This window comes from Ixodes scapularis, unplaced genomic scaffold (assembly GCF_016920785.2).
Source record: "Ixodes scapularis isolate PalLabHiFi unplaced genomic scaffold, ASM1692078v2 PGA_scaffold2__306_contigs__length_199485367, whole genome shotgun sequence".
Lineage (NCBI taxonomy): Eukaryota > Metazoa > Arthropoda > Arachnida > Ixodida > Ixodidae > Ixodes > Ixodes scapularis.
The window spans coordinates 56,267,757-56,295,361 of NW_024609857.1; the positions used below are offsets into that span (position 1 = coordinate 56,267,757).

At 42.8% G+C, this 27,605-nt stretch overlaps 1 protein-coding gene across 2 annotated transcripts in view; it reads right to left on the minus strand.

Annotated features, from left to right (window-relative positions):
• Nucleotides 1-592: 592 nt before the first annotated feature.
• Nucleotides 593-27,605, minus strand: part of LOC8037835 (sodium- and chloride-dependent GABA transporter 1) — a 59,261-nt gene continuing 32,248 nt past the window's right edge. Inside the window, exons 2-15 of one of the 2 annotated variants that reach the window (XM_029992221.4) lie at nucleotides 16,654-16,812; nucleotides 14,244-14,427; nucleotides 13,176-13,307; nucleotides 12,458-12,674; nucleotides 10,344-10,476; nucleotides 9,538-9,672; nucleotides 8,934-9,037; nucleotides 8,705-8,829; nucleotides 8,498-8,610; nucleotides 8,292-8,420; nucleotides 6,490-6,592; nucleotides 6,089-6,189; nucleotides 4,823-4,993; nucleotides 593-873 (exon numbers count right to left, since the gene is read on the minus strand). In XM_029992221.4, coding sequence (XP_029848081.2) covers nucleotides 781-873; nucleotides 4,823-4,993; nucleotides 6,089-6,189; nucleotides 6,490-6,592; nucleotides 8,292-8,420; nucleotides 8,498-8,610; nucleotides 8,705-8,829; nucleotides 8,934-9,037; nucleotides 9,538-9,672; nucleotides 10,344-10,476; nucleotides 12,458-12,674; nucleotides 13,176-13,307; nucleotides 14,244-14,427; nucleotides 16,654-16,776 — 1,863 coding nt within the window. In that variant the 5' untranslated portion in view covers nucleotides 16,777-16,812 and the 3' untranslated portion in view covers nucleotides 593-780. Of the gene's footprint in view, nucleotides 874-4,822; nucleotides 4,994-6,088; nucleotides 6,190-6,489; nucleotides 6,593-8,291; nucleotides 8,421-8,497; nucleotides 8,611-8,704; nucleotides 8,830-8,933; nucleotides 9,038-9,537; nucleotides 9,673-10,343; nucleotides 10,477-12,457; nucleotides 12,675-13,175; nucleotides 13,308-14,243; nucleotides 14,446-16,653; nucleotides 16,813-27,605 lie in introns of both variants that reach the window. The other variant, XM_029992213.4, reaches the window with a different exon arrangement.

The window sequence follows — 27,605 nt, forward strand, 5'->3', positions numbered from 1 at the left end:
CACAATTTGTCGCGCGCTATCTTCCGTTTTCGGAAATCGCTGCTGCAGCCAACGACTGCGCAGTGGTAGCCCGATGACCAAATATGCGCGGACATGATACATCGACGTATTAACCCACCTTATTACAACTCACTTCGCTGTCAAGGGCTTCAAAACCCATTTAACGCGCACCACTTCAGCACCTTGTCAGCCGGCTAGGCCTGCTCCCGCATACCGGAAGTGTTAGAACCGGAAGAACTATTCCCGCTGTGCGCCGAGTCGCCGAGTCGAGGCTACGCACGTTACGCGCTGGGTCGAGGTTAGACGGAAAAGGTTTCGAGGGAAAGGAAAGTTGCGGAGGAGGAAGCAGACGAATTCCTGGAGAAAAGGGGAGGAAATCTCCTCTCTGCAGCGTTTAGTCTGCTTCCTCCTTCCCAACCTTCCTTTCCCTCAAAAACTTTTCTTAACCTGTAACTGACTATAGACGGGTGTCCTCGTGAAAGCACGGGACGCCATAATCTCAGCTTTTCTTCCTAGAATGTCGACTCAGGTTCCAGCGATATGCAAGCTTGGACAGGCCGGTTTACAAACCAAAGAAAACAAGACAAGGCAGTTTGTTTTTAACAATGGCTTTATAAAATGCCACTCTTACACGTACAAGCATAATTTAGGGGTGATTTATAATCCGTTTTTGTATATTTGTTTAAAAAAATAGATACAATATTATACATGAACTACTAGATGCATAGGTACAATGCAGGCTGTAATAAGTGTCGAGGTGAGTGATGAGTGCGCCCAGGCCTAGGCTTGCAGGGCGGTGTTGCTGAAGGTGTACTCCTTTTCTTCTTTTGCAGTATGAGTCGACAGCTGAGATGTGACGCCAGCTATGAACCTCTGAAAGAAGAAAGGGGGAGGGATAAACGTTTTGTATGGCGAAGCTTCACTCGGTCTTTATGAAGTCGTTATTTACTAAAGCCTGTCAAAATTTATGAAGCATATATACGCATACCACTTGAGAAAAAACAAGCATTCATTGTAACCTCTTTCTAACTGAAAGGGTTGCATATATCAGTATTTTCTTCTATTTATCATAAATCAAACTAACATTTTCCAAAGTTACATTTGCCAAGGTAGTTTCACTTCGAAAAGTTCTCTTTAAAAAAGTATTCTGCAAAAAACAGATACTGCCCGGAACCTCACCAATTTCACTTGAACATTTTGTTGTGAAGCTGCATACTTATATGGTGAACAACCACTGGTTTTCGTTTATGCAACCGAACGTTGCACAATGCTAACAATGTTTCACGAATGAGACGGAGATTATTCAGATTTGTAGATGTTGAAAAGGAAGAACTGACATGAACTCCCTCATAATCGGGAAAAGGTCAGCATTGTAGTGAAACGCTTCCTAAGCTTGTAGTGTTAAAGTTCGGGCCCATAAATCAACGCCGTTCATTGATTCGATATATTTTGTGTGCCTTTCAGAAGAATAAAATCGGTAAACTCGGATAAATGCGGACGATATTTACGAATGATAACTGCAATTTTGCACAGTTTCCGTAATTGAGTGGTTTGCAATGCTGGAGTCTCAGTTGTAGTGCTCAGTGTAGGGTTCCGGTTTTCAGCGTTGTTTTCAGTGCTTCCCATGGGATAGTGTCTGGGCCAAAACTCAAAAACTTCGACCACCTTTATCCGCCATAGTTGTGGCCCAAGCCACAGGTATGGCGGATAAAGCTGGATAAAAAGAAAAATTCGTTTTAATGGATCTACAGGGTGTCCACCCGAAAAATTTACAAGGTTCCTTTTCACCGCAAAAATAAACTACGCATCACCGAATGCTCATTATCCACTCAAATGTAGCGCAAGAGGTGCGAACCAGATGCCAAAGTTTCAGCATTAACAGTTATGTTATTCCAAAGTTATCGGATTTTCTGAAACTTTCGATGAAAAAATGGGGCCCATTTTTGCCCGTTTTCATGTAACTGGCGCGATACAGCTCCATGAATTAGAGAGCTCGGTCGGCCGCCATTTTCCGATTGAAAATTTAAGAAAATCAGATATAACTTTTGAATATCAGTTAGTGCTGAAACTTTGGCACCTGGTTCGGACGTCTAGCGCTACATTCCGTTGGAGAATCAGCGTTCGGCGATGCATCGTTTATTTGTGCGGTGATAAAAACATTGTAAATATTTTGGGGGACACCGTGCACACAGCTGCCGGTCTGCTGTCAATTTATTAGAACTGATCCAGCCTGGCACTATTTTACAGAAGCCTGGGCAAAGCTAAGCCCTTGTTGACCTGACTAAAACATTTGCACAATCTCATTCTGCCCAATTTATGCTCTGGCAACAAAATAGTGTATCTAATTCCTGTAGTGAGCCCTATAAGTAAACTAAAATTACAAACACGACCAAATGTATTAACATCACGATCTCGGAAACTGCTTTTGCTTTTTTTAATGCAGATATGATATGGCAAGTAGAAACTAAAAACAATTAATAGACGAAGCGCCCACAAGAAGAAAAGACAGCGATAAAAACGTTGATAATTAAAAAAATATTAAAAAAATATATTTTAAAAGCTTTATATATACTTTCATAGCCTCCCGTATGTACCTTTTCTATTTTCTCTCGTCCCCAGCCACGTATATAGTTCACACATCCGGGATGAGCGACGAAAAAAACAACAAGGCATTACAACCTGGATCGAGTAAAATAATGTAGAAGAGGAAAAACAAAAAGGATTGACAGTCGCGATAACATCGTGAACACCTAGATGTGTTGCGAAAGCAAAACATATGTTTTCTCTCATACCGGAAGTTCCACAATTCAATTAAAATGTTAAAAGGCGCGAACAAACAGGACGAAAAAAGACACACGTACGACACGGATAGGCGCCAACTTCCAACTGATTTATTGGAACACGAAGCATCGACAAACTCGATCCCAATCGCCTAAACACAAGCAACTGATCAAAAATTCTTATCGCTCATTCCACACATCCTTTAAGAAACACAAAAGCCGTGAAAAGACAGACAAGATGCCAGCGCAGGTGATACCACATTTGCACAAAGTGTCCCACAATTTAAAAAAAAAGATGACTGTTAGACAAAAAGCTAACGTAGTCTTCTCAGCCCCGTGCAAACTTTCAAAGATATGCTCCGCGATGACAAAACGAACGTTTGTAGTGTGCTCAAAAAAACATGTAACAAGACACACCAAATGCGTGACTAAGGCGGTTTATGAGATTCCTTTTAGTTGCGGCCAAGTTTACAACGGTCAGACCGGCCGATGCTTTAATGAAAGAGCTCGCGAACACAAGCTTGCCGTACGCAATAATTCGGATGGGCATCTTGCGGAGCACTGCAAACGATGTGGGTGCGAACCTTTGTTTGAGCGCACAAGGTTTATCAAGAAAGGGAATGAAAAAATGGAAAGAGAACTAATCGAAGCTTTTTGTATACACAAAGCGGCTGACAGATGCGTAAGCATGCCATTTCTTTATCTGTTAACCAAAAAATTGTGTTTCTTAAAGGATGTGTGTAAAGAGCGATAAGAATGTTTATCAGTTGCATGTGTTTAGGCGATTTGGATCGAGTTTGACGATTATTCGTGTTCCAATAAATCAGTTGGAAGTTGGCGCCTGTCCGTGGTCGTACGTGTGTCTTTTTTCGTCCTGTTCGTCCGCGCCTTTTAACCTTTTAATCGGTATAAATCCACTAGCCCCAACCAACGTTTTATTGCTCCACAATTCAAGATGGCGACGACAACACCTCGTGGAAAAGGTCTATAGACCTTTTCCACAAGGGCGCCTCAATCGTGAATGTCATCACATTCAGTACGGGCGAAAACGTAGTTTTTCCGTCGCCACGCCCACAGAACACATTTAGGATATGAGCGTAACCGTAAACCATTCTCGTTTAGCTTTCCCTCTATTCTTTCACTTTTTGTTATTATTATTTTTTCGTCGCCCAACCCCGATATGCCTACCAGGCGGCTGGAGCGGACATAAGGCCGCACTTCCGTTTAAGAGAGAGGAGGATCAAACGGAAGACAACAATCCTCGATATCAGCATTATGCAACGTTAGCGGCCACTATCCGAATCACTTTTCCAAACACGTATGGCAACAGTCAAGTACATTTTCAGAGAATGGCCGCTCCCGTGACATGGCGCCAATATTGGGGATATTTTAAAGCGCTGGATATTCCGGCTGATACAAGTGCCGCCATCATTTGATCGTTACGCGGGCGATTCTATTAAATTCCAACGAAGCTTCGCCATTTCCGGCCCATTTGCGCATCGTGCATCCCGCACGCGAAAGCGCACGCACTCTATTGGTCTAAAGGGACTGGTGCCGACGCGCCACCGGCGATGTTCCGCCATTTTCGGTTCATGCGCATCCCATCAATGTACAAACTTGGCAGTACTAGTATACATAGAATTCAGTCGGTGCTTTAGGGTGCGTGCCTGCCGTTTGCTCCTTGTTTCCCTTTTCCGGTAGCCAAATATATATTGTTCTCGCGGCGAAGTCTTCCCTGCATTGAGGAGGATAAATGGAAATACAAATTCTTCCTCGATTCCAGAATTTCAAGATGTCTTTCGAAACATCTCTGGCCGGTGTAACCTGCCCCCCCCCCCCCCCCCCCCTTGCAGATGTGAGTGCAAAGACCACGTGTCCTTTCCATGACCCTGACTATATCAAACCCAGCCAGGGGGCCAGTTGCAGAACTCTAACTGTGAATGCCAACGGCAGTATGTTTATTCAAAAGCAACCCTGTTACTTCTCGAATCATTCGTGACTATAGTTTTTGCTACGACTACTGTATTTTGTGTCATTCTTACCTGTCGTAGAGAGCCAGGCGTCGTAATAAGGAAGTAGATCATGTAGGCTGGGATCATGACCATGGAAACAAGGGCCATGAACCAGCCCATCATCTCGCCCCACCACGGATAAGCATACGTCTTGGCATACACTACGGGTTGGTACTTGATCACAGAAAAGAGGAATATTGCCTGAAAGACGATTAAAAGTGTCACTATTAGTTGTGCAACTAAAGTAAGAGCCGAAAGCAGTTCTGGAAAAATAATGAACTATATTAAACACATACAATTGAAAACGAGCGTGTTGGTTAATAGATACAAAACTTGAAAGTATAAAACAGGGAGGACGAGGACGGGAACAGGACATGAAAGATCTCCCTTTCCCGTCCTCGTCCTCCCTGTTTTTATACTTTCAGGTTTTGTATATTTTAAACATAATACCATGTTCTACAGCTTAAGTAGAAAGCTACATAAGAGATGTTGTACTACAAGAGGAACAAGTAAGGGATGCAATTACACTATCGCCTCATTCCATTGCCCACTTCGCCAACGCTGCCAACAGCACAATCGGATTGCCTTGGATATGTACACTTCGGATCGCGCCATGGCCGGCAGCGTGGGGGTGTTATTGTACGCAAGGTATCAAAGCAGATTTCAGGTTTTGAACCCTCCCAGTCATTTTTTCCACACAACTGTATTCTAGTAAACTCTACCTCCCTTCTACTCAGAGAAGAGACCTCCCTTAAAGTCTCAGGCCCAAATGCTGGTTGACCGGTCACTAAGAGACATGTGGCTTCTTCAGCTTATCTGCTCTATTTAATCTCTTCATAACATCAAGGGAAAATACTTTATCTTAGTGCTAATGTGCAGTTCATAACGTATGTACTCATACAGCTCAGAGATTTTGGTTACCTTCATACTTATAGTTGCACTCTTACTGCCAGTAGGCCATGTGGTGCTTGGGAGATAAATTAAATGAACCGAAATTGTTGTGAATTTCCTAAAGTAAATCGAAAACAGCCAGAAAAAAGTATTGCGGTTGACTTTTAAGCTCTTATATATTTGTGGTTTATACTGGACATCAAAGACGGTTATGGAAAGTTTGAAGTATGGATAAAATCCCTGAAGCTCAAAACGTTATTAATCATATTTTTATTTGAAAGTTAGTATTGCAATTATAGTATGTATCTTGATAATTTATTTTTACTTTAGAAAAATATCGTCAGAAGTAGTTCAGTATGTAAACATACAAGCAAACAAAGGATGAAACTTTGATGGTCCACATACCACACACATTGCAGGCACAATTATGGACCAGCTCACTCGGAATAGAATGCTAGGCCGGCGTCCAAGCATTTCCTTGATGTTATCAGAGATGTTGCTAGTTCCTGTAGGGGAAAAAAATATTTACCACATTTAAGCGCACTGTCCCGCTATGGCATGACCATAGTAAAAACCGAGCTCTCAATTTAACTTTTCATGAGAAATTATAACTGCAGAAAATGCACTCTGAAATGGCTTTAAAATACTACTAGTGTTTCAGTATCTTACAGAATGTAAAACGGATTATTTTTCTACCTTTAGTCTTCTGTGAAATCTACAAAACCCTTAGGAACTGCATATCAAATCAGGTCATTTACAGTAACCTGTGTACTGAGAAAGTAGCGCATAAACGGAGCAAGGCTTGCCATATATCCAGGCCAGGGCAATTGCTTGGAAGAACACCACAAAGAGCAATGTGATCCCAGTCACGGCATAGTTGTCCATCAGCTGTAGAAGGTACATGCCTCCCTGCACAGTAAGAGGAAAGATACGTTAAACGTCTCAGAACCACTGTGCTAAATGCAAACCTGTATAACTGGCGATGGAAGTAAATGCATATTTGCTCAGATAGTCAAATCAACAGTCTAAATTTTCGGACACGTCACGTGACGCGTGCTCCGCGTATCGGAGTGCTACATCGCCGAAGCCAAGCGTTCTCAACAATCGCCGACGGTTCCTTTCATGTTAGAGGTACTGATCTCTCTACCCTTATCTTTGCTAAGTTTTTACTCCGTTTTATACGCAGCATACTCTGCTGTCAAAGCTACTCGCGGAAGCGTTTGGCATTGGCAAGCCTTTAATTTGTACCTTTTCTCGTGCAGATCAAGTCTGGTTCAGACAGTTGCGTTGCTCGCGTTCCGAATGACCGTACCAACAGCCATGACAAACTCCACAGGAAAACTGCTCACCATACGCCATGTTGCAAGCGATGCAAACAGTAGCTTTTGTAAAGCAAGCATGAGTCATGGTTATGGCAGTGTCCCCGTCGTTGCAGTCGTTTTGGTTACTGCGGACGCACCCGATGCAAACGTGTCAACCAGCCTTTAGACGCTTGATAGAGCTTTGGGATGGAGTCGGTAGCTCTGACAGCGTTGCACACTATGTGTAAAACGGTGTATATACTCCTTACTGCTCGCGAGGAGACATTAGGGAGTTCAATAAAGTCGTTTTTAAAGGTCCGACACTGATCCGGGCGCTTTTAAAGCATGTCTTGAAGTGGAAGCGCGAGTTCCCGATACCAACATTTTTCTAGGGAGATGTTATTTGCCGGCATCAACGCGTACTGCAAAGAGGACAATTTAAGTTGTGTCAAGACTACCGGCTGATATAAATACGTAAAGCCCGCGTCGACAACAATGGCAAAGGACGAGCGCAACTGCCAAGTTACATCTTCCCAGGGTTCTAACTAGCTTGCCAGTGCTCGAAGTAACTTAATTTCGAGTAGTTAATTCGAACATGCGCATTTAGAACATGAAACAAAACCCTTTATAATTGATCAAGTTGAACGTATAAATTTCAAACTAACGTGAAAATATTTCTTTTTTCCGGGACCGCGCCTATACTTCGATTTCATTAGAAGTTCGAAGAAACCAAGTAGAGAGTAAAGTTTAATTCATTCGGGTTTAAAGCAGAACGCCAGTGCATGACTTTATAACATCTAAAGTGTGCCAAAGCAGAGGGCCCATTTACTTCTAGAACACTTATAGGTATCTCAAGTGGCAGAGGGGAATCGGTGTCCGAGTGGGCTAGCGAACTCCAGCTGGGAGCACGTCTAGCGAAAGCTCGGGTTGCAGAGCCCAGGGATCCTTCCTGAGCTCAATTCCCACCTCTGCCAATTTCGATCTGGATAAGCATTATACCGGCGTGCGGTCGTGTATCACTGATGCGTGGTGCACGTTAAAGACCCCAGAGTAGCGGTTGTACTACACGAGATAAATTTCTCATCTACAACTGAGACACCAGATGCCGGATGGGGCTGACGAACTTTCGGTTATATAAACGTATACACAACACAATTACTTTCATGTGGCAGAAGTAGTAAACATAGCCCATCAAATTCGACAGCAAGGGGAACTCGAGAACGATCCCAGGCTCGCGGTAATAACGTTCAAAAAATAAATATAGCCCTTATGTTTCTTGAGTAACATCAAACTTTTAATGCACCTACCTGAGTCACCATAGGAAGCCCCAACAGAAATTGGAAGAGAACCATGAGAAATGTGATGAGTTTTCGCCGGTTCATCAGGTGAGGCCATTGGTCAATTATGCCAGCAACTATGGCTTCTGATGGGCAAAACTGTGAAACGAGTTTCGCATTAAATCGAGGCTCTGGTTTTACATGTCTTCTCTAAGAGCCCAGAGTTAAGGACTAACCTGACTGTTAATCCCCAAGCAGAGCAACATCATGAAAAAGAGTATTGACCACACTGTGGATGCAGGCATCCGTGTGACGACTTCAGGGTATACAAGAAACGCTAAACCTGGTCCTGTAAATACGAATAATATTTTTAAATTCGCGCAAAAAGAAACAATAAAACAAAGCTTGCATATAGGTAGTTTAATTGAACCCGGCTCACTCACCCGATTTGACAACATCGCCAACCGATTTATCTGCCAAGTATGCCATGTGACCGAGCACGGAGAAGATCACTGTCCCTGACAGTATGCTTGTCAAGGGGTTTATGGAACACACAATGGCTGAATCTCTGAAACAAATTAGCAAAGAATGTATAGTCTGCCCAGCGAAAAATTTCACCCCCATGCAACATTTGGAGTGATCCAAAGTAAAGTTATATGCAAAATGCTTTACCTGAAGAAATTTTGGTGAAACTTGTTGTAACTGCCTAATGTGACCACAGAGCCAACTCCAATCCCAAAAGTGTAGAACACCTGGGTTCCCGCAGCAATCCACACCTGTCGGAGTTGCATTAAAGAGATGCTCAACACAATTTCAAGATGTTTTTTTTCTAAAAGAAATGGTGTTTCTATCTCTAAAGATTTAGCACCGTCCAAAATATCCTGCAGTTCCAGAGACTATAAAATAATGCAGAAAGAAACTAGTAGCATACATCAAACACCAAACCTGCTGCTCATATTCGAAAAGAGAGAGAGGCACTGTGGATGTTTGAATCGAATTTGGTGTAGGGTAGTACAAGCGACTGAAAAGGTACATCCGTTTCCGTTTTATTCCACTAAACATCTGATGCCACTGGTGAATCGGTTCGTTTTTTGTTCAATCGATTGGTCGGACGAATCGTTATCTGTTTTATTTAGAACTTAGTTGGGAGTGCCTGGTGTACCTCTATAAAGTTGGTTAATGAGCTAAGTGCCCCTCTAAGAGTGGGCAGTTAGTGACTCGGCCAGCTGCCTGCTAATGCTGTACCGGTGATTGATGGCCGCAGCCGTCTAACTACCTTTGGCTTGAGCAGCTGGCTCCAGTCTGGGGTCACATAGAACAAGAGGCCGTCCAACGATCCATCCAGCGTGACACCCCTCACAAGGAGGATGAAGAGGCAGACGTATGGAAAGATGGCAGTCACCCAGACAATCTGTGCAAGGAGAAAAATACGTAGGTCATGTTAGTTAGCTACATCTGTTATTTGTTTTTCCCACTTACACCGTTATCTTTTTGTTTTTGTTTGTGAGAGTACAGTAAAAAATATTCAATACAAAACACTTAAGACTACTTCAGAAAACGTATACTCTCAGGGTTTCAATAAAGCAATGTTTCAGAACTTGGGGATGGCCATTGCGACCAGGCAAATGAAGTATGTGGGATGATAAACACACTATTTCAGTATATACGGTACAAGAGTGTTCGTTTTCTCAGGCACACACAGCCTATGCGAAAGCTGACTTTTTGATCTATCGCATCTAGTCTGCTGTTGTAGAGATACACTCTCAAGTGCAACAATTGACTCCATGCTTAAGCGTGCTCAGGGTTTATTTGAAAGGATAGTTACTCGCTCATATTAGTTAGTTTTAAACGTGACCAGAAAGTCATGTGAGCTACTGCTGAGCCTACATTGTGCTAAACCTAGTAGTTTCTTTAGTTGATTCTGGTTTGGCTGCCGATCAGCTGGAAAATTGCATGCACTGTTCAACTATCTATTGTGTAAAATGTGTACCCCAAAGTTATTATTATTATTATTTTAACAGGGCACGGTTAGTTAATGCATTTTGTAGGCACACCGTCTTAGGCTTATTGCTGAGAACTTACTTTTCCACTCTGGTTGAGGCCCCTCCAAATGATGACATAAACAACAGCCCATGACACAAAAAGGTAGAGTGCGAGTTCTAGCCTCATGCCTCCCATCTCGTGAAGTCCTGACGAAATCCCAAGCACATGGTTTCTGCAACATTGAAATAACAACAAACAAAAACGATTTTTAACTTGTTTTTCAGATTACCTGACAAGCACATCACACATCTTGTGCTTCCACCTTTCCCAGTACCAGTTCTACTTCACCCCATCATTGCTATTGCATAGGTGAAAAGTATCGGTTGGAGTAGTTCTAAAGCCAAAATGGCATGTCATCATGGTGTCGAATTCTTTGTAGGCCTCTTCTAGTGTATTTTCTCACAGGAAATCTAGGACATTCATGGACAACAAACCACCAAAGGGTAATAATGATGTAATTGAATTTGAACTTGAAACTTAAACATCATATTTTCTATAACAATCCTGGCATTTGTAAACATGAATATATTTTTGAACCCATGTGTCACATAGGATGGTTGATTCAAGAATGATTTGCATGTCCTGTGGAACTGGCGTGTTTAGATGTTCATTTTTCCCGCGGTCTATAAATGAGTGGAACACGACATCCAGTGACACTGTTGAAATAGACTTGTCTGAGCTGTTTTTTGATAAAGTCCAAGAGTATATGTAAACGTTCTTTTTCCATCTTGTAATACTTCTCATTCTAACATACTAACCATTTTGTTCTTAGCCCGAGACTGAGGCAGGAAAAGAGGAAAGTTTCAAAGTAGAAGTTTCATTCAGAGAGAGACGTGTCTTCGACTGTTCATTTTTCTACTATTTTGAAACTTCCCTCTTTTCCTGCCTCAGTCTCGGGCTAAGAACAAAATGGTTAACATCCACCAGCTCGCCTGCGCAATCACCACATTATCACTAACACACTAGTTGTTTTTTTATCCATTGGTTATTTTGAATTCGGTTATAATGTGCAGTTTGCCTTTATGTGTATGTGCCGATTCTACTGTAATGCTTTTCGAGGCGATGTAAGTTTTGATATGAATAGAACTCTGCAACTTCAACACTACTTTACCAAATCTGTGCCGAGGACACCGGACAAAAAGGTTTTAATAGGAAGCTTGAGGGCCATATGCATCATTGCAAAATTTAGAAGCAGGTTAAAACGCCTTGGAACGAATTTTTCTTTGTATTCGCCAGCACCCTTCTTTTTCGGTGCAAGGTTTATCCCAACAAGAAGAAATAACATCAAATGGCGCGCACTGTCTCAGGACTGGGGCTTATCGGTTTCCAACGCAGTTTTCCAAAAAGAAAAAAAAAAAAAGAAAAAGAGATTTACCCGGTTCCAAAGTGATCTTTTTCCTGAAACTAAGGGCGGTTAGCTCAAACAGTCGGCTTAAAGGGCTCGGCACGCAAAATTGGCTCCACGATGGTAAAAGGTAGAGGGTGAAGAGTCCCGGAAGGAAAACACTTCAGAATGCGCGAAAAACACCAAAAACCGCCAACGTTAAACATAACATAACCAAAAATGTATGATCTGGGTGAAGGAGAGGCTAGAAGAAAAAAGGTGCGTTACGTTACGCAAGCACTCAACCAACAAAACGCGCTCCTCTGTTTGCCCATCCGTCATAGTTGGGCGCACCAACAAGGTCGGTTTCTTTCGTTTTCGCTTCAATTGTTCGTTCACTGCGATGCTATCTCTCGCGGCTCCCTCTATTTTCTCGTCTGTCGCAAGGAGTTTCCGTTTCTACGGAAAAATAAAAGAAAACGGCTTTTGGGAAGACAGCTAGACTGCAAGAGCATCTTTTTTGTTTTGTTTGTTTTGGTTGTGCAAATGTAAGTTTCAATTTTAATTTTTTTTTTTACCTTTTGGTTGCAGATTATTTAGGGATCACCTTAGAATATAGGCCACAGTAGTTTGAACGAACATAAAGTATTTTGGGACTTTTATTTAGAGATAAAAAGTAGGCATTTCTGAGAAGTGTATATCTGTGATGAACACTTGGGAGTGAGAAGGCTTTATATCAAGGAAAGGCCATTGTCCTTCTGTGGTGCGAATACAACGCGGTGAGGGGTGCTTAAACAAGAAGAGCTACGTTAAAAAAATGGGGACTCACTCCCAGAACTCAACGATGGGAGTGACCGAGCGATTGTGGGGAGGAAGCTCAGTGCTGTTGTACTCCCAACAGTTTTCGGTGTTCCAATGGTTTCCGCAGTGCTTCCAAGGGAGCACTTCGGTGAACGAAGAGATGAGGTAAAACAGGATCCACGCCACAATCACCATGTAGTAGATATTGGAGAGAGTGACTATTGTCAATGATGCTATGCCAATGCCTGGGAAAAAGAACAGATACATATTACTTCAGTTGTAAAAAAACAGCAATGTTCATCTAGGCACTCTCTTAGAAACATTCTTTTGAATGAAAACGGAGCATTAAGGTAAGTCATAATAATTGTCACTCTCTTTCAATAAGTAATGAAAGCGCACCTTGGCACTTACCTCAAACTAGCCTAATATAAAACAAGGAACTTTGCGATCACAAGATATATGTAGACGTGAAATTTATCTTTTATCACACAGCAATACCAAGAATATAATTGTAAATTGAAAACAAACAACAGTATTCTGTTCTGTGTGTTATGGTAACACACCTCCAGGTAGTCCCGAAAGCACGCTTTTCGTGTGACTTAGAATTCTACGGCATGTCTGAATCTTGATCATACATAGTAAACGACATCAAAGACTTCAAAATCAAAAGTAAGAGGCCGACAGCACAGAAAATATAGAACGTCAGTCACCAAGTGAACAGCAAGCAACGAAAGAAGGGCCCCTACCCTTGAACATCGGTACCATATTCCAGATACCGATGCCTCCTCGGCTGAGGTACTGGCCCATCGCCACCTCCAGGTAGAACATGGGGATGGCCGTTGTGACCAGGCAGATGAAGTATGGGATGAGAAACGCACCTGGAGAAATAAAAATCCATCTCAGGTTACGAGATGGGACACATGAGCTAGCGAGGACATTTAATTACAATGCCCCTATTAGGTGCACCAGTGCCATATTTTGGCAGAAAAGCACAAAGCAGAGAGGGAGAGAAAGAGAGTGAACCTGCATAAATTTGACATTCAGAACTTTAGTCAGCATTGCTGAAAATATTTCCCCCTTTGCATCAACACTAAAGGAAAATACACCAATTTGTACGAAACATTATTTTGTTTCGTACAAGTGGGAAACATGGATATCTACATTGGGCACAGAAGCGACATTCGGAGGACTCTACAGACGGTCCTTGATTTACCTTGCTTGCCTTTGTGTATAAGGCAAAGGTAACGGTTCCCCATCTTTTGAACTGGAGGACGTCCTTTACTGATTTTTGTGTAGCAATATTTTCAGTTTAACTATATACATATCGATCGTGCCGACTGTCATGTTGTCATGATTACAGTTCGGTAACAATTTGCTGTTTTACGTGCTTGGTTATACGCCAAATTTTATCCTCCAAGGTTATTTTTTTTTTTTTGACAAGCACGGACATTGGCGGTTAAACATTCGTTCAGCTGATTTCTAGATACAACTGTTGTGGGATGCATGCAAAATTTAGTAAGGGGTCTCTAACACCAAAACACATATTCAACAAAATGTGGCTTTATATTTTTTGCAAAATACTCAAAAAAAAAAGAGCACGCTCACATAATTTTATTTTTATTTTTAGTCAGGTGTGTACTTCCTGGACTTTTAGCAGAAAGATACCTCTGGTTCAGTACTTAATTTTTCTCGTCTCCATGATCACGTGTTGTCTTCACTCAGGGAAATCCTACTGTTTTCTCAAGCGCTTTTTTTTTGGCGTTTGCGTTGTAGGAACCGAAAACCGCGTTGAAATTAACCAGTGCGGTTCGTACCTCCTCCATTCTCGTAGCAGAGGTAGGGAAATCTCCAGACGTTTCCGAGGCCCACGGCGTAGCTGATGCAACCGAAGACGAAGTCCGCCTTTCCCGTCCACTTGCCCCTTTCCTGAGGCCCTGCCAGGTCCTGCTGGCTTCCCAAGCCGCTAGTGGTGCACGAAGACTCGTCATTGTCGTCCACCTGGAGACGATGTTTGTACTGAGTGGAATACATGAAGGTTAAAGTAATACAACCATGCAGGTACTGATGCTACGGTTATTGCAGTCTTATTTATTGTTAGTTTTTCACTCTGATCAGATCATTTATTCATTTTGTTCGTGGAAGCTGTTTGTTTCGTTTGTTTCATTAACAAATCATCTTGTCTATGCTGTTTCGTTGTCCCGACGAGTCTTGGCTGATAAGGTAAAACATAATTCAAAATGTGTGAAGTTAATATTGACATAGGAAAATATGCCTGTCTCTCGAACGCTAAAATGTAGTGTTTAAATGAAGGGAATGTATCCGCTTTGTGAAAAAACGCGTCTTCCGGAAGTAAAAGAAACGCGTTACTAATGTGTTGATAGATTTATGAGTAGCCGCTTGTCAGTAAACATACTTCTCCAGCGTGCAAGTTTTTTCACAAGACACGTATCAACGGGATGTTACCATAACTGTCAATGAAATGTTAGACAAAACTTGTCAATAATGGATATAAACTGGTGGAAGGGGACCAAGGAATACGGAGGCGCAGCTAACATTTCGACTCGAAGCAACAAGATGTGCTGGGTTTCTGAGAATGACGTTTATATGCGCTCGTGATACAGGGGTGGCTCGTTTTCCTGGACCCCAATATTATCTGGCCATAATTTCGCTGGTCTGGCTCCGACGCTTCCCGGAAAGTAAGCGCACGCGTGCCTTGTTTCCACAAGGAGGCCGTAGACGAGTAACTGAAATATTTGCCCCCAGCTCACTTGCAGCCGTTTTTTTTTTTTTGTTTTATTTTACTCTGGGCTGGTTTTTACCAATAGAAAATATACTGTTAATTCGGTGTGCTCACAAAATAGGCATACGCATAACTCTATAGTTACTGAGAGGGTAAGAAACGCAGGGCGTGATATATTTTGTTCAGGCTTCGTGATTGGTCCGTCGGCGTTCATAACAGCGACTACCGCAACCTCGCTGGCTGTGGAGCGTTAATAAGATGCAGAAGACTCGACACGCCCTTTTCTTAACGTGACAGACAACAATACTAGCGTTATGCAATAGTGCCATTTATAGAATAGTCATGGTAGCAAAATGAAATTACCACTGCAATCGCCAGTAAACTATGTACGCATATGTGCACTTGGGCAGACCTAACCTATACACCAACTCATGTTTACAAACAAACCGGAGCGCCCCTAGCGGACGCCACCGGCGCCGCGCATGCGCGAGGGGGGTGTGGGCAAGAAGCTCGCCGTCGCCCATAGACAAACCATTGAAATGCGATGTTATCGGCGTCGGTGTGAGTCCCCCTACTCTTTTTCGCGTTCGAATTGTTGATTTTACGTCTTCCTGGCGATGTCTGACTACTTGAGCGGCGTCAGCGAAATTACCGAGGCTCGTTACACCGCAAAACTTCGCGCGAATAATGTGACATGTGGCGATTCATTCCGCGTGGACGCCGCAGTATGTACGCTAAAACCTGATTCGCATGATGAGATTTCGCTCGCAATTTTCAGTCGCGACGCCGCTCGGGCTGCAAAAGTGTGAACCGTAGCTGAAATGGTCGACTTCGATACTGAAAATCGCAAGCAGAATCGGACCAAGTCAATTAGGCATAGGTAGTGATATTCACTGGTAACAATGATCAACATCTTGTATTTACTGTTTACATCGAGCCTGCTTACCAACCTTCAAACGTAAGTCTTTTGAGGCCTGCACTTACTTCTTATTGCAAGTACAGGGCCAACATATACGGGCCGGCGTCGTCTAAGAGAGCAGACAAGCAGAAACGTTTGAGAGAGCAGACGACAGCTCGAACGATCAGGCGGCCGTTTGAACTTAGTTCTTCCCGCCCAAGCAATCGTTGTCCGAAGGCGTCTGCTTTTCCCTTTTTACGGCACATATCCAGATTCTCGGACGAACCGAGCACCTGAAAAGTGACCTTCAAACCTTTCTCGACACTTTTGGTACGGCCCCAGTCGCGGCGTTTTGACGAGAAAGCAGGTTTTTGTCTGGTTCCTTTCAAAACAACGCAGGAATACACGTCTGGCATGGGGACTTCTGCCCACAGCCCCAGACCGGAAGTGCGACCGACGCGCCACCACCGCGCCGTGACGTCACAGAGATGAGTTGGTGTATATAGTTCCGCGGGAGAGTATCGACCTCGAAAATTTCGCTCCGTTGCTGAAATTCGATCGAATGACCAGTTCGGTCGGTGCATACCCTCCGGCAGATGGGGACTCCCTGAGTTGTAGTGTACGAAGCAGCGTCGCTTTCCTTGAACGAAGCACCGCGGCTGAAGAAGGACAGCATAAATACGTGAGGCTTCGACGCCTTCTTTTCCATGTTGGAAGCCTCTTGGCGTCACTGGTCTGCAGGAGTCTAAGACAGGGAGAAACACATGGCAGTGGCAACGTGAGATGTTGATGTGAGAGTACTACGTTACTCCCCAATAAATGTTATCGCTTGGTCGGATGTTCTTTAAATCTACACTAAACACTAGTCAATAAACAGTATCCGCATGGTCTTCATAAAGCAAGCAAACATTTCTAGCAGACGGCATCCCGTGGCCTTCGAAGCCTGTAGGTGATATACTTTACGCTTGACTGCAGCAGGAATGTATTTTATATGGTGGCCTTTTTGGAGTATTGGAGTACCATCACGAAAGTTCCGTACAATGAACTACAATACTGTAATGCTTAGATTGAGCGAATGACATAAGGCGAAACACAGGGAACTTTTCCCTTGGGTTACCTTATGTCGTTTGAATATGGGATATAAAAATGACAAGCACGGCTCCATTTTACGCGATGAAGAAAAGGAACTTCTAAGATCCTTTATCAGTCGTACAAATACTACTTGAGCGTCGGTCAGTATGCAAAAAAGACAGATACGCACACTTTTCAGACCATTACGGAAAATATGTTCCCTTGAATTTAGCAGTCCTGACATGAAAATAATCATGGATGCCTTCCAGTGAAGTTTGCGACTTCTTAAACAGTGGCGTTCCTTTACGCTGATTCTAAGTTCAAGGATATTTAAACACCCTCCTCACCGTTCTTCACGCTAAGGTTACCCAGCTATTGCCAAGCCCCAGGAAACCATCACTGTTCTTTCTCCCTTTCCAAATCTCTATCGGTAACTGTAAGTGTTCGTCGTAGTCTTATGTAGCTGCCACGCCATAATTACCGAATACCAATGTTAATCAATATATATCTGAAGATATACTTTTCCAGCAATACGGCGAGACAGTCAACAAAAACGCGTCTCTCCACGTATGAACGAGTTGGCGCGAAAAACGTCCGCGAGTGGGATATATCACTACGCGACCAAGCACAGCCTCAGCAGAGGCCATTCCATTTAGTGGATATACAACATGTCGGCTGTCAGTTACTTAGGTATTAAGGCGAAAGCCTTATATGTCCCATTACGCGAAAAGGCGTCGGTGTTTCCCCTAAAGAAAGAGTTCAAGTCATTAGAGAGGGACTTCCGAAATGAACTACGTGAGATAAACAAAGAGTTAAAAGAAATTAACGAGGGGACGAATTTCATAAATAAGGACGTGGAAGACATAAAGGTGAAACTTGATGCTGTTGTGAGCGAGAACACCGCTCTTAAGAAGGCAAATGTAGAACTGGTTACAAAATGTGATGCGATCGCAATGTCGCTAAAAGAAAATGAACTAAGGCTCGTCCAGTGCGAGCAATACTCGCGGCGTCATAACATTGAGATAAAAGGGATCCCTAAAATTGACACAGAAGACGCCACTGAACTGGTAACTAAGATCGGAGACATAATCGGAGAACCGATTGCTATTTCCGATATTGAAGTATGTCATCGTGTTCCGACTAAAGAGATGAGCAAAGCAAACGTGATAGCTCAATTTCAACTCCGGCAAAAAAGAGATACCGTCCTTAACAAAGCAAAGCAAAAACGGATAACGTGCCAGGACCTTGGCCTGAATGAAGAAACACCCGTTTGTGTGAACGAGCATCTGTGCCCCTCTATGAAAAGGTTGCTCGGAATGGCAGTGTCGAAGAAGGGTCAATTTCAGTGGCGTTACGTCTGGGTGCAAAATTGCAAGATTTTAGCTAGGAAGGCGTATGGAGCCCCTATCGTTCAAATCTCAAAAGGAAAGAAAGTATTTGGTTGGGTACGCTTTTTTTTTTTTCGGTATGGCTGTAAATCTTGGTACTATGACACTAGAAGATCTAAGTGATTTCTTAAAAATCCAGACTAATACAAAAACTAGCTTTTTTCATTTAAATGTACAGTCTGCACGATCGAAAGGAGATGATCTTGCATCGTTTTTGATTCAATCGAAACTCCTTTTAACGTTATAATGTTAACAGAAACATGGTATAAGGACGATGATGATGCTTTTGCTATTTCTGGTTATTATAATTTTATCTTAAATCGCGACTATGGTCGTGGAGGCGGTGTGTCATTGTAGACTAATGTTTCCGGCTTTGTGCTCCTCAGTGATTACTCTGTTGTTACGCCAAACTATGAAATACTCTGCATTAGAAAGAACTGTTGTATTTATTCTGTCTTATATCGCCCGCCAAAAAAAATATTTCGGTCTTTATAAATTTTTTGGAAGAGTTATTTTGTTTTGCGAACGAAGAAGGCTGTAAATTGTATCTGGGTGGTGATTTTAATATAAATATGCTCGAAGCTTCCCGCATTACCGATGACTTTGCAAATTTGTTGGCGTCAAATAATTTCAGTAATGTCATAATTCCTCCAACTCGCGTTTCGTGCCCAACGTCAACATTGATCGATCTGTTTATAACCAACGACTGTGAAGACAACGTTAGTGCTGGTATGCTGGGCTATGGGTTAAGCGATCTCCTCCCTATAGTTATATTCATTAATAACAATGCACCATGTAATAGGGCTATTAAACCTCCAGTAATGTCCCGAAATATTATCGCTACAACACTGGAAAAGTTTAGAGAAAAAATCGGTGCTATCGATTGGAGTCCCGTGTTGAGGGAAACCGATGTTGATAAGTGCTATAACCTCTTTTTAGACCTGATAAAAGGCGCATACTATTCTTCGCTTCCGTACAAGGAAATTCATTGTAATAAGAAGTGCAAAAGACCATGGGTCATTAAACGACTCTTAAGACTTATTAAAAAAAAAGAATTTTCTTTATGGCAACTTTCTTAGGACACGAAATGAAAAAAATATTGCTAGAATTTAAAAAATTTAGAAGCTTTGTCAATACAGAATTGGAACGAGCTAAACACCGCTATTATGCAGATCTGTTTGATATATCTTGCTTAAAGCAGCCCGAAGTCGTATGGAAACATTTGCACTCCTTAATACGGAATCCAACTCAAGATAGAGCAGTCACTAGTATAAGTATAGGCGATAGAACTATTTCTGGCGTAGAACTGGCGAATATGTTTAATGATTATTTTGTGAGCGTAGGGAAAAGTAGTTATAACAGTTCTGAAGCAAATAATGTCCCCAGAATAAACAAAACTATGTTTTTAAACCTATGTGATACTAAAGAAGTACTATCTACCTTCATGAATATAAAAAACAGTCGTAGCGATGACTGTGAGGATCTTCAAATTGGGCCGGTGAAATTTGTAGTTGACTTGCTGTTACCATGTATAACTTATCTGTACAATCTTACATTGTCTTCCGGTATATTTCCTAAAAGGATGCAAATTGCGAAAGTACCGTAGTGTATAAAGGTGGTGATCGCAATGACATAAGTAATTATCGACCTATATTTATCCTTCCTGTCGTTTCGAAACCGATTGAAAAAATTGTGCACTCTCGACTACTACATTTTTTTTTGAAAAATATTCACTACTGACTGATTCTCAGTTCGGCTTCCGGAAACATAGATCTACGGAAACGCGTTATTGGTGCAGAAGGAAATAATATTAAAAAATTTTGAAAACGAACTTCTAACGTTGGGTATATTTATAGACTTAAGCAAAGCTTTCGATAGAATAAATCACCAAATTCTTCTAAATAAACTTGAACATTATGGCATCCGAGGTATCCCATTATCGCTCATAACGTCTTATTTACAATATCGATCCCAATATGTTCGAATTAGAAATTATGTATCTACTACTGAACGAATTTACTCCGGGGTTCCTCAGGGTAGTATTCTAGGGCCTCTATTGTTTCTCGTATACGTGAATGATATAGTAAGCATCGAAAATACCGCTAAATTTATAATGTACGCCGACGACACTGGCATGTTTTTTTTTTCTAGTTTCAAAGAAGACCTACTTACCTCCATAGCAAATGTTTTTCTAGGTAAATTAAAAAATTGGATAACTATTAACTCTCTCATTCTTAATACCACTAAAACTAAGGTTGTCCTGTTTCAATGCCCGGGAACCATTATTCAAATATCACGTGATTTGTATTTTGGGTCATGCACAATAGAATGTGTTGATACCGTTAAGACTCTCGGTGTTATATTTTCCAGTCATATGTCATGGAATAATCACGTAGCATACATTCATAAAAAAACTTTCTAAAGTTGTTGGAATTATGAATAAATACAGTCATATACTTCCCGTAAACATCAAAAGGTTAATTTACAATTCCCTTTTTCATTCTATATTCTGCTATTCCCATTTAGTGTGCGAAACAACCACTAAGAGCAATTTAGACAAATCGCATCTTTTACAGAAAAAGGCTGTTAGAATAATTGAAAATGTACCTCGTGATTATCACTCTCTTCCTCTTTTTGAAAAACATAAAATCATTAATATATGTAATATGTATTCCTCTAGATTGATTTTAAATTACCAGCAATGTGTAAGAAAAAATATTAACATAATGTTAGACCTTGCAAAACTAGAAAAAACACCAGTCCATTTACGCATGGCGTCATAGGCCCCCTGGCGTCTTCCTGTATTTAGAACAAATTTCGGCACTCAGAGATACCGCTACCAATCACCACTATTGTTAAACTTCCTTTTTCCCATGGAATTGATATATACTCTGTAAACAGTCGTACAATACAAGACATTTTGTAATAAAAAATCACTATTTACGTTTCAGATAGCTCTAAATATGTGTACTTAGGTAGATGTTTTGTTGTTGTTGTTGTTGTTTTGTTGCGATTGTTATATACTGTGTTCTTTTTTTTTGTATTCATGTCAGTTCAGCTGCTGCTTTGTATTGGGGCGCTGGGACTCGTCAAGCTGCTAACGTGCAGCTTTTTTTCCAGCGCCCTTGTCACGAATGCATTTTGTGGCAGAAAATAAACTGATTTGATTGGATTTGATTTGAAGATGACCATAAAAATCCGTCATCAAGCACGCGCCGCTCAAGGTCAAAGAGGACGCGCCTCAGAAATAAAACACAAAGAAAAGTAGAGCAACACAGATATGCTTCGTCCCGGAAGCCGTGAAGTCGGCGGGGGCGCCGCGCATGCGCATGGGGGAGCGTGATGTCACCGCCGGAGTGCAATGTGCAAAAGGTGCGCTTCGGACTTCCTCTGTGCATGTTGTGTGCTTCGTGCGATGGACTGTGATGTGACCGCGCGGGACTATAATGCTTTCGCATTCCTACACCGTAAGCAGTCTTAAGTGTCCCGTAATTTTTTGCAGCGCCCCATGTGCTGTTAATCAACAAAAACAAAGCAGCGTTTTAGGAAGTTTTACTTCCCTTTCTCGAAAACGTTGCCCACGTTCGCAAAGAACCGTAAAAAACCAGAAACCCGCAAAAAAAAAAAAAAAAAATGCAAGCCACCATTGCAATGATTAGGATTACTGAGAAGTTAAATGCCTGTATGCGGAAAGCAAGTCGTCTGCTCCTTGAGCAGGGGTTGTGGTAACATCAGAACGACGCCGGGCTCTGATTTGCTTTGACTGAAAGGATAGTGGCTAGATCTCAATGCTAGATGCCTGAAAATCTACCCACCTTTTTTTTTTTAAGAGATCGGCGTTTTGACATTATCGCAACCAATGTGCGAGAAGCAGACTAACTTGCGCTCCGGATAGCGTTCGCGTTTTCGACGTTTTATCGCTTCCTCATTTCCTATATCTTCATCACCTCTCAACTTGCCACAGCATGGAGCCCCTCTCAGTTTGGGAGATTAGAAAGTGAAGGGGATTATCTTTTACGCAGAAAACCGAGGTCGTATGTCGGCTTTCAGGAAACGTAGGGTTGTCAGTGACTATTGGCCTCGAGATCGACCTAGAGGTGGCGCTACGGTCGCGCTATCATCATCATCAAAGCGGGGATAGGAGAACGGCCGCCCCATAGGCTTTCCACGTTCGCGCGCGAGATGGCGTAGATTCTTGCGTTTATTTTGTCGCATACTACCGGTGGTAAAATAATTCTAGCGGAAAAGGGTGCGGTACTGTTCGGTGCTTCAGTGAAGATCGAATCGTATTGCCAGCGTGCGGCCTAAATTTATATAATCGCTTCTGTGGGTGCGTCGTCTGCTCTAGGCGGACGTTGGAAAGCATGGATCACATCGACTGATGCCTGTCTCCGGCTGAACTGGAATATTTGTGTTAAATATTTGTTTCTTTTAAAATGTGTATCGATTCATCAAAGTGGGAATTAGAAACAACAATAAATTCCAACCCAGATAACATAATACTGGTACTGTGGGCTGTGAAATCGCAGCTTCTATGCTGTTTTTTTAACTTCTAGCTTTTGCAGTAATATAAATATTTAGATCGAAGATAAGTTAGCGCTGTATTGGAAATTACCATGCTATTGAGTTCCTCTGCTCTTTTACTTCGCCATAGTGTGGGTAAGTTTTTTGGAGTCTGAACAAACCTACTGCGTTGCGATGAGGAGGGTGTGTCTCTTCTAGTTAAGATCTGGGGGGCTATGTTAGACAAATGTTTTGTTTCTCCTAAAACGAAACGGAAGTGACAGAAGTGACGATATCGAGTCTGCGTGGTTACAGGCTCAAATGACGAAACTTCCCTCTTTCGTCATTTGAGCTTCTAACCAATCAGACGTGATATCGTCACTTGCGTCACTTACGTTTCTTTTTAGGAGAAACGAAATATTTGTCGAACATAGCCCCCCTGCCAACTGCACGGTTGGCAGGACGACTGAAACAAGTGAAACAAACTGTTCTAATATATCTCCGCCGTTCGCCGTTCGCTTCCTAAAACCTGCACCGACAGGCAGTCGGCGCTTCAAAGAATGCCGCTACTTGTAAAAAGATCTTACCTGGAAACTTTCTTATATCAGCAACGTCATCTTGAATTGACGGTTACGGTAGTCGATGACGAAAAGTGTTTTTGTCAGCTTGTTTTTACCAAGACACAACACAACGGCTGCTGCCGCCACGTGTGGGAAAGCATATCTTATCGTGTAATCTTGTTGCGTCGCGACGCGGGTCAGAGATTTCTTCTCACGAGTGCTTACTACCTATGCTTCTTGGCAGCCCTATACGTATACCGGGAGTTTCAGCGAAGACTAACGAAAATCCCCAAAATTAGGGTATTCGAGTTCAAAATATAATTTTCTCGGGACTGCATCACTCGTGTTGACAGATGTCAGAAAATACGCGATACTTACTAATTAGATCGATAATTAATTAAAACGACTAATTAACTTTTTAATTAGTGAAAATAGTCGTATCGTTCCAATTAGAAATTTCCTGAGCGTCATCGAAAACCACTAAGCCAGTAATTTTAAGAAAGACTTTGAGCGCGTGAGAAGCCGTAGTAGTGTGCTATATAATTCCCACTCGAGGAGCAGGTAAAAGGCTAGCGGGTTGCGATAAGACACCAGCGCGATTTTTCCGACTCTTGTCAGAGCCTCAGCTTCGTGCCTGCTCCACGACTGGTAATTTCAGCGCACGACTACGCTTCCCTCGCGCTCAAAATCTTCCCGGAAATTACTGATTTAATGGTTTTCCAACACGCTGAGAACATTTCTATAGTCGAATTCACCTTATGATGTACCGCAGGAAAGGCTACAAGCGCGAGCTCCATGCTCTAGGGCACATCTCGGCGACATAACATTTCAGTCAAACAGCGAAGAAGCCGACCATACTTCGTTTCCTCTCAAGTCCAGACGACGCTGCGAGCTGATGGGACCAATCGAAGAACATCAAGACTGGAGCAATACGAAGTTACGAAAGATGTAGGTGGCAAATAAAATATCGGGACACATTTTCATGTCATGTACTCAGATATCGACAAAGCAATCTTGGCCATCTACATCTGCTACTCAATTACTTTTTTTTTTTTCATTTCGATTGAGCGAATAAATAAATAACACGAAACAGTGTGCTTATATTTCTAGAGAGCGGTTGGATTTTTTATTGAATCATTTAGCGCATGCCATTCTTTCAATAGCAGAGCATAGATCACCCCACTTAGAGAAACCGAGTTTAGATAACACAAACTTTCTTCTATCGAGGTTGTAATAAAAGACTCCTTGCCCTCTGCGGCGTTGACCTCGAGTAGCATTTTCTTCGCTAAAAAGTATACAAGGGATAGTTCAATGCCTCACGTTCGTTTGTAGAGTGTTAACAAAAAACGGCTCATTATTCGAGGCATTATTCTTTTAAACCGAAGCTTCCATTCCTTTAAAGACCGCTTCAACAAAACGTGCCTTTTTTTTTATACTGATTTATTTTTGTATTTTCACCGGCAAGGGGGAAGCAGGGACAAACAAAGTGCGTAGCTGCCTGACGGGGTCCTTCCCTACCCGCATCCAGTTGAAGGCAGAGAAAGCAAGCGAAACAATATGCGACAGTGGAATAGGCTAAATCAGGAAGTTGAACATGATATGGTATGCATAAACAATGTTTACTTAAAAGTCGGACAACCAATGAGTCCGCAGTGCAGTCGGAAGAGCTTGGGCCAAAAGACGTGTTTAGACTGACGATTGCCGAAGACTTAACGAGTGCCGCCACGCCGCTAAATTTGGCAAACCGCTGACGTAAGCTCGTCGCATTTACGCCGTCGTGGCAACAACAACGCGCAACCAGCTTTTTTGCGCGGTTTTTCTTTTCGCGTTTGTTTTTTTGGGAGGGGTTATACAATAGCGGGCACAAAAGAGAAGGTCAAGGCCAAAGCCTGCGACCTTGTCAACAGCTTCACAGACTTTATCTGAATTATGTCAATTGAAACGAGAGTGTATGCATTTCAGACTTGCGGCTCCTGTGGCGGTGATTGAATGCAATCTCTCCTTGGATTTTATAGCCGCCACGTGCGACTGCAAAATGTGCACTTAATAGCTACCATAAAATCTGCGATCTGGTCGATGACTTGGTACTAGCAGGTGGTTAACTTTGATATCATTGCGCGTGTTAGGACGAACAACAGCAACTTGAGTCATCCGCTTTCGTTTGTAACGAATATATAGACATTTTCTACGGGTCAAGGTGATGTTTTATGCACAAAAGGTGGTTCTTAATCGACCGGGGAATTCTCTATGAATTTTCTTTCTTTCCGCTTTGACACGGTGCTTAGATTACCGGTTCTGAAATCTTCTCGTTTCTCTATGGGAATATTCCTCTAGGGACAAAGAGAAGCACCAGACGCACGCGGCCGACATAAAGAGTTCACCAATCAGATCGCTCAAAAAACCTAACGGATAGACGTGTGTTTTCCGAGAAGCCACCATGGAGAAAGTCGTTGAATGCTTCTACTCTTTCATAAAATTTCATAGAGTCGTCGGAAAGACGGAAGATTAGAAACGCTATCTACACTTGAGACCGAGGGGTCATATTATTTCGGAGTAATTGAAACGCCCGTGAGGGGTGCTACATCTGCTTAAAAAAAATACAAACTTTTTCAAGCTTTTTTAAAATTTATTTTTATTTTGTTTACTCCCGCTTGTATCAGCGCCGCTGGTGGTGGCAAAACAATAAAATAATAATAAAAAATGAGAGCCGTTTACAATTCCCTGTAACGCCGGTTGGAGCGCATCTCTTGACGAGGAGGATGGAAGCGTACTGAGGGTTAGGTGACTCCTTGAGGTCACGTGACCTAGAAAAAGGGGGGTCACGTGACCACAGGAGGATCTCGTGACCTCAGGGTGGTCACGTGACCTCAGGCGGTCACGTGACCTCAGGGGGCCACGTGGTCTCAGGCGGGTAACGTGACCTCAGGGGGGTCACTTGGCCTTAGGGAGTCACATGACCTGAGGGGGGTCACGTGACCTTGGGGGGTCACGTGACCTCGCGGTTACGCCGCTGGCGACGGCGACGCCGCTCAAGCCGCAAACGGCCCCTAAGAGCTGCGCTCTAAAATACTAGGGCAGGAGCCTCCGGAGTTAGTGACCAGTAGGCAGCTCTGCTCTGGCGTGTCCTCTCTTGCGCCTTAAGTTCTCTTTGCGATCACAGCTGCTCCAGAGAGTGCACTCCATATTTTCGACTGCTCACGCTGAGACATGACAAACCTAAACGCAACCGTAGCTTCGAAGCAGGATGCAGCCCCCGTACGCTCGTTTTTCCTGTACACTTCGTTGTGAAGCGGAAAAGCACGCTTGCAGTTGGGCGGGGGGGGGGGGGGGGGGGGGGGGGGGGGATAGACAAAAGCGCTTCTCTCCTACTTCGTTTCACTTAAAGTCCAGACGCAGACGGCACCGCGATTAGATGGGACCAATCAAACAGTCCGAAAAATACAAGCCACTGGGTCTTCCCTCTTCATGATTGGGTTCAGCGATGATAGAACACGTACAAACACTTGACAATCACTCGTCGTGTCGTGTATGCGTCGTCCGCGTTTTGACTGAAGGTGAAACGAAGTAATAGTTCCGAACACTATAGTTGCCAACAACTCAAGAAACACGGGGGAGGGGAAGGGGGGGGGCGTGGCCTACTATCTTTCCGCCTCCAGATTGGTCCTTCGGCGTTCTCATCGGCTGAAGCCGCAACTTTATTGGCTGTGGAGCGATAATGAGATGGTCAAGGGACGCCACGCCCCGCGATATACCAAATGGCACACCTAACACCTCCGGCATCCGGTGTCGTTTCCACGGAAGGTTGGTTTCACAACTGAACTGGCACACGTCGAATATAGCTCGATTCTGTTTGATTCTCGGCAGGAGGAAATGGACATATTAAAACACCCTCTAACTAAAAAATAAAAAAAGTAAAAACAATTGTCTTCACGACAGCTGTATTAGCAAACGTTAGTCACACGCGGCGACAGACGCCTTGCTCGAAACAAAGCGAAAACCTGGTGTGAGGCGGCCTG